This window comes from Oncorhynchus masou, chromosome 28 (genome assembly GCF_036934945.1).
Source record: "Oncorhynchus masou masou isolate Uvic2021 chromosome 28, UVic_Omas_1.1, whole genome shotgun sequence".
In the NCBI taxonomy this organism is placed as follows: Eukaryota; Metazoa; Chordata; class Actinopteri; order Salmoniformes; family Salmonidae; genus Oncorhynchus; species Oncorhynchus masou.
Window position 1 is genome coordinate 75,395,633 of NC_088239.1, and position 7,102 is coordinate 75,402,734.

The following is a 7,102-nucleotide window of genomic DNA, read 5'->3' on the forward strand; positions in this document are numbered from 1 at the left end:
CTAGCCCAAAGTGTCCCAGCGACTTTCCAATGTTTCCATTTCTGTAACCATTGACAACAGGTTACTATATCGTGAGAGCCAATCAAAACTAGGAATCAAGGAATTTTGTTATCCAATGAAATAGAGTTGTACTATGATTGACGGGTGTTTAAACCAATAGCATTCATAATCTTCCGTTGCCACTGATTATAAATCAGTCCTCCGATTTTAAATTGCGTATATTTCTTTCTTGTTTCAGAGTATATCCGACAGCGGCAGTTATACTTCACCTGTTAAAAAAAAAAAAAAAACACCATTCACTCAAAATGAGGGAAATTGTGCATTTGCAGGCTGGTCAGTGCGGCAACCAAATTGGAGCAAAGGTTGGTTCAACTTTCCAGACTATTTCACCCTTCATTAAAGCCCAGTAACGTAGCCCTGCCTTGCATTGTCTGTAATGTATCTAATGTTAGTTCTAAATAAATGATCTAGCTAGGCTACTACTATTAGGCTACATTACGCACGTTTTCTGTATTGTAATTGCTCTGTATTTGATTAATTCCCTGCAAATTGCTTCGCTGGCATATTTTATGGGATGTGAGTTGGAGCTAACACCTGTTCCATTTCTTTCCTCTAGTTCTGGGAAGTGATTAGTGACGAACATGGCATCGACCCCACTGGCACATACCATGGGGACAGTGACCTTCAGCTGGAGAGAATTAATGTGTATTACAATGAAGCCACGGGTAGGTCCTCTATTAGCCTGCTAGTTCTATATATTCTCTAGTCATTTAAACAAAATAGGGTTGTAGTGCTGCTGATCACATTTTTTTCAATTTGAGAATAGGGGCCTACACGAAGCTGGTAAAAATATTTTTGGAAAATATATTCTGATAAATAATTAATATATTATACTGTAATGAAAGAGGCAGGCGCAGGTCTCGAACCCTCGACCTTCTAGCCCGAAGCCTAGCGCGCTATCGACCGTGCAAAGTCATGCTCAAGCGGTAGAGTCGATATCCGTACTTATAAACCCAGGGTCGTTATAATACTAAATTACCACAAAAATACCCCAAACTCGGCCGCGTATGGGAACGCGCTGGGTGGCGAGGTCTTTCCTGGGCCAACTTCGAAGCGCTCTGCGCACACCCTGAGCGGACCAAATCCCACCTAATAACAACGTCAGACAGAACTACGAGGAGTTGTCCTCAACAGCTTGTTATGGACTTGGGACTCATGTACGACGCTGTCCGAGTGTCTTGTAAGATCGCATAATGATTAGTATGCCTATTTTCAGTGGTGTACTACTTAAGTAGTTTTGGGGGGGTATCTGTACTTTACTACTTATATTTTTCACAAATTTTACTTCACTACATTCCTAAAGAAAATGATGTACTTTTTACTCCATACATTTTCCCTGACACCCAAAAGTACTTGTTACATTTTGAATGCTTAGCAGGACAGGAACATGGTTCAATTCGTGCACATATTACATTTTATTTGTCCCATACACATGGTTAGCAGATGTTAATGGAGTGTAGTGAAATGCTTGTGCTTCTAGTTCTGACAATGCAGCAATATCTAACAACTACCTACTAATCCACACGTTTTAAAGGGGTGAATGAGAATATGTAAGTATATGGATGAGCGATTGCCGAGCAGCATAGACAAGGGGCAATAGATGATATAAAATACAGTATATATGAGTAATGTAAGATATGTAAACATTATTAAAGTGGTATTATTTAGAGTGCATTGTATAAAGTGACTATTGATCCATTTTATTAGTGGCAGGTGATTGGGTCTCAATGTAGACAACAGCTTCTCTGAGTTAGTAATTGCTGTTTAGCAGTCTGATGGCCTTGAGCGAAAGCTGTTTTTCAGTCTCTCGGTCTGTACTGACCTCGCCTTCTGGATGGTAGCGTTGTGAACAGGCAGTGGCTCGGGTGGTTGATGTCCTTGCTCTTTTTGGCCTTCCTGTGACATCGGGTGCTGTAGGTGTCATGGAGGGAAGGTAGTTTGACCCCAGTGATGCCCTGGCACACTGCAAAGAAAGAAAAAGAACAAGAAAATTAGGCTCTGGTTTGCTTAATATAATACATTTTAAATGATTTATACTTTTGATATTTAAGTATATTTTAGCAATTACATTTACTTGTGATACTTAAGTATATTTAAAAACAAAATACTTTGACTCTTACTCAAGTAGTATTTTACTGGGTCTTTAATTTTTTAGTGTGTGTGTATTTTATTCCTTATTTTGGAAAACATTTTCAGTACCAGTAAGCCCCTGCATTAATCTGGCCCTGCCTATGCTTTAATTGAAACAAAATACAAAGGTAATAGTTTAATACCATATACTCTAATTTGCTCACAAAACAGTAATTTAAGATCTAATCGCATATTCCTATTAAACTATTTGAGATCAAATGATTAGCATGCAGATGCCGTTTGGACATTTCCCCTGTAAAACGTGAATAATTATAAATCATTTTATGCATATTCAATAACTATATTAAATCTGTCGGTACAAACGTTGAGAAATTATGATGATTTAAAAAAATATATATAGTATAATAATTGCGCTCCCGCACGTAACACCACTGGTTGAACTTGATTAGAAAATGAGTGACCAATGCATTTGGTGGTTGTTCATGGTTTCGTGGGCAATGCAATGCCTCAAACGTTTGTCTTTTGCTTTGCAGGAGGTAAGTATGTCCCCCGTGCAGTGTTAGTGGACTTGGAGCCTGGCACAATGGACTCTGTGAGGTCGGGTCCCTTTGGACAGATCTTCCGACCAGACAACTTCGTCTTCGGTGAGCCCTGGCATTCTGCTTTTGAGATTTTTAGAATGATATTTGATCCAACAACTTGTATTCATGAATACTACATCCTAAGGAAGAAGTGTCTTAATATTGCTACAATGGATATTGTATTAATTTTGGGCATTACTATGTTGTCAAAAGACCTGGTCCCTTTTGTTTGTCTGCAGGCCAAAGTGGAGCTGGAAACAACTGGGCCAAGGGCCACTACACAGAGGGAGCAGAGCTGGTGGACTCTGTTTTGGATGTGGTGAGGAAAGAGGCAGAGAGCTGTGACTGTCTACAGGGTTTCCAGCTCACCCACTCCCTGGGCGGGGGCACAGGCTCGGGCATGGGCACCCTGCTCATCAGCAAAATCCGCGAGGAGTACCCCGATCGTATCATGAACACGTTCAGTGTAGTGCCCTCGCCCAAAGTATCAGACACTGTGGTGGAGCCCTACAATGCCACCCTGTCAGTCCACCAGCTAGTAGAGAACACAGACGAGACCTACTGTATTGACAACGAGGCTCTGTATGACATCTGCTTCCGTACCCTTAAACTTACCACGCCCACCTACGGTGACCTCAACCACCTGGTGTCAGCCACCATGAGCGGGGTCACCACTTGCTTGCGCTTCCCTGGCCAGCTCAACGCTGACCTCCGTAAACTGGCTGTCAACATGGTGCCCTTCCCCCGTCTCCACTTCTTCATGCCGGGCTTTGCCCCCCTGACCAGCAGGGGGAGCCAGCAGTACAGGGCCCTCACTGTGCCCGAGCTCACCCAGCAGATGTTCGATGCCAAGAACATGATGGCAGCTTGCGACCCACGTCACGGCCGTTACCTCACCGTAGCTGCAGTGTTCAGGGGCCGCATGTCCATGAAGGAGGTGGATGAGCAGATGCTGAATGTCCAGAACAAGAACAGCAGCTACTTTGTCGAATGGATCCCCAACAACGTCAAGACCGCTGTCTGCGACATTCCTCCCCGCGGCCTCAAGATGGCCGCCACCTTCATCGGCAACAGCACGGCCATCCAGGAGCTTTTTAAGCGCATCTCCGAGCAGTTCACCGCCATGTTCCGTCGTAAGGCCTTCCTCCATTGGTACACCGGGGAGGGTATGGACGAGATGGAGTTCACTGAGGCTGAGAGCAACATGAACGACCTGGTGTCTGAGTACCAGCAGTACCAGGACGCCACCGCCGAGGAGGAGGGAGAGTTTGAGGAGGAAGGAGAGGAGGAACTGGCGTAAATATGTGTCATGTGTGCTTACTTCACATGCCTTACTGATATTTTTCAGTGTCCTGTTTGTCTTATCTGTCCCTTTTCACTGTGGCCTTCTCAAGCTGTCAAATTCCAACTTTTGAACCAAATCTCTATTAAAGGCATAACTTTGATAGCATTTTTGTCTCCTGTACTCTGTCAATCCATCTCAGTGTTCAAATCAATTATATCTAACGGATGTGAAACGGCTAGCTTAGTTAGCGGTGGTGCAGCGCTAATAGCGTTTCAATCGGTGACATCACTTTCTCTGAGACCTTGAAGTAGTAGCTCCCCTTGCTCTGCCAGAGGCTGCGGCTTTTGTGGAGCGATGGGTAACGATGCTTCGTGGGTGACTGTTGCTGTGTACAGAGGGTCCCTGGTTCGCACCCGGGTATGGGTGAGGGGACGGCCTAAAGTTATACTGTTACATATACAACACACTTTAGGTACAATCATTGCAAATGGTCCACTTCCACATGGAAATGTGATTTAAGGTTGTAAAGGGCTAAAACCATAATGAGTCACCTGCAAAAAATATTTGACTGAGTCTTGAAAAATTGAGTGATAATTTAATTTGGAGGGTGGCTTTTAGCTCATTTATGCATAACTAACTTTTTTTTTTTTAAATATGGAATTGTTACCACTTGTAAGCCTTCATATTTATTCAACAGTCAAACTTGCCTAGTATTTGTTTCCAGGTATTTTGCCAATTGCTTTTTATCTGTCCAAGCATAGAGGAAGACTAAAACCATATTTAATTTCAGAATAGTTTAAAGTTGGGTTAGGGTTTGGTTAAGGTTAGTGTCAGTTTTAGGTTGCGTTCCCCTGCTTTATTTAATTAACCGTTAACTAGGCAAGCCAGTTAAGAAACACTTAACAATGATGGCCTACCAAAAAGCCTCCTGTGGGGCTGTTGCATTAAAAATATAGGACAAAACCCACATGACATAGAGACCTAAGACAACATGGTAGGAACAACACATAAAACAGCATGGCAGCAACACATAACATGATATAAACACAATATGGAAGCATGGTAGCAGCACAACATGGTACAAACATTATTGGGCACCGACAACAGCACAAAGGCAAGAAGGTAGAGTGCCACGTTATCGACTGACGGATTGGTGGAGTTCGTTTTGCATGGCCCAGTGCCCCGAGTGGATGGAGATTTCTCTTATAGACCAATGGAATAGTCTAAAATGCGCAAACTCCGCCCACCGGGGGCACCAGGCCACTTCGAAAGAACTCGACCATTGCTATAACATATGTGGTTAGATAAGTAAAATACCTATCCAGCCGTTGTAAGATCTGGCATGCGTCAGCCACGCCTGGGCAGAGGAACGTGCCCCAAGATTTTGGATAGTTTCCCCTGCTCCGACGTTGCACGCAATAACCAATGCTTGCGTGCCATTTCATCGACTGACAGGTTGCTGTAACATGTGGTTACCTGATACTTAACATTCCCATCCAGGCGTTGTAAGATCTGGCATGTGTCAGCAAATGGACTGGGGTAAGAAACTCCCTTGCTCTCGCATACCAATCCAAGGCCTTATCAATCATTGCGGTAGGGTTAGCAAGTGCACATTTCTATGAGAAGAGTAGAGAATTGGACTGCAAGCAGCCCCAAAGAAGTGTAGAGACCACATCCAGCAGATGGCGCCATCACAATGTCGAACTACTCCAGACAAGAATGTGAATAATGAAGACATTGAATAGAATAGCATCTCTCCTACATTTTCATTGACTAATGGGTAGGGTTCTTATGATTGGGCTGTTTATAATCAGTTTTCTTTTCTTTCTTTTCTGTGAAATCTGCATATCCTTCTGCCTTCAAACGTCTACCTATTCAGCCTCAGCTTTCTAAATCAAATCACATGATATTGGTCACCTACAGGGATGTAAATTACTTAAGTAAAAATACTTAAGTCGTTTTTTTTGGTATCTGTACTTTACTATTTATATTTTCGACAACTTTATACTTTTACTTCACTACATTCCTAAAGAAAATGATGAAATTTTTACTCCATAGATTTTCCCTGACACCCAAAAGTGCTTGTTACATTTTGAATGCTTAGCAGGACAGGAAAATGGTCTAATCCACACACTTATCAGGAGAACATCCCTGGTCATCCCTACTGCCTCTGATCTGGCGGACTCACTAAACAGAGAACATCCCTGGTCATTCCTACTGCCTCTGATCTGGCGGACTCACTAAACAGAGAACATCCCTGGTCATTCCTACTGCCTCTGATCTGGCGGACTCACTAAACGCATGCTTGGTTTGTAAATTATGTCTGAGGGTTGGAGCGTGCCCCTAGCTGTCCGTAATTTAAAAAAAGAAAATTGTGCCGTCTGGTTTGCTTAAGGAATTTGAAATTATTTATACTTTTACTTTTGATACTTAAGTATATTTAAAACCAAATATTTTGCAGCGAAATGCTTGTGTTCCTAGCTCCAACAGTGCAGTTGTATCTAACAATTCACAACAAAACACACAAATATAAAAGTAAAAGAATGGAATGAAGAAATATTAGAACGAGCAATGTCGGCGTGGCATTGACTAAATGCAGTAGAATAGAATACAGTATATACAGTTGAAGCCGGAAGTTTACATACACTTTAGGTTGGAGTTAATAAAACTCGTTTTTCAACCACTCCACAAATGTTTTGTTAACAAGCTATAGTTTTAGTAAGTTGGTTAGGACATCTACTTTGTGCATGACACAAAATGACACAAGTCATTTTTCCAACAATTATTAACAGATTATTACATTTACATTTAAGTCATTTAGCAGACGCTCTTATCCAGAGCATTATTTCACTTATAATTCACTGTATCACAATTCCATGGGGTCAGAAGTTTAAATACACTAAGTTGACTGTGCCTTTAAACAGCTTGGAAAATTCCAGAAAATAATGTCATGGCTTTAGATGCTTCTGATAGGCTAATTGACATCATGAGTCAATTGGAGGTGTACCTGTGGATGTATTTCAAGGCCTACCTTCAAACTCAGTGCCTCTTTGCTTGACATCATGGGAAAATCAAAATAAATCAG

General features: G+C 42.1%; 1 protein-coding gene across 1 annotated transcript; it reads left to right on the forward strand.

The window, feature by feature from the left end:
- The first annotated feature begins 219 nt into the window (after positions 1-219).
- On the forward strand, positions 220-4,182 carry zgc:55461 (beta-tubulin family protein). The gene is made up of 4 exons (XM_064943370.1): positions 220-362; positions 617-725; positions 2,685-2,795; positions 2,972-4,182. Exons 1-4 carry the CDS (start codon positions 306-308, stop codon positions 4,030-4,032), a joined length of 1,338 nt encoding a protein of 445 aa, XP_064799442.1. The 5' UTR covers positions 220-305; the 3' UTR covers positions 4,033-4,182.
- Positions 4,183-7,102: the final 2,920 nt, after the last annotated feature.

What these genes read in the sequence shown, in the direction of transcription:
- zgc:55461 (XM_064943370.1), top strand. Translation starts at nt 306, where the DNA reads ATGAGGGAAATTGTGCATTTGCAGGCTGGTCAGTGCGGCAACCAAATT. An exon ending in GCAACCAAATTGGAGCAAAG is followed by an intron (nt 363 to 616) that starts GTTGGTTCAACT and finishes TCTTTCCTCTAG; the next exon opens with TTCTGGGAAGTGATTAGTGA. An exon ending in GTATTACAATGAAGCCACGG is followed by an intron (nt 726 to 2,684) that starts GTAGGTCCTCTA and finishes TTTGCTTTGCAG; the next exon opens with GAGGTAAGTATGTCCCCCGT.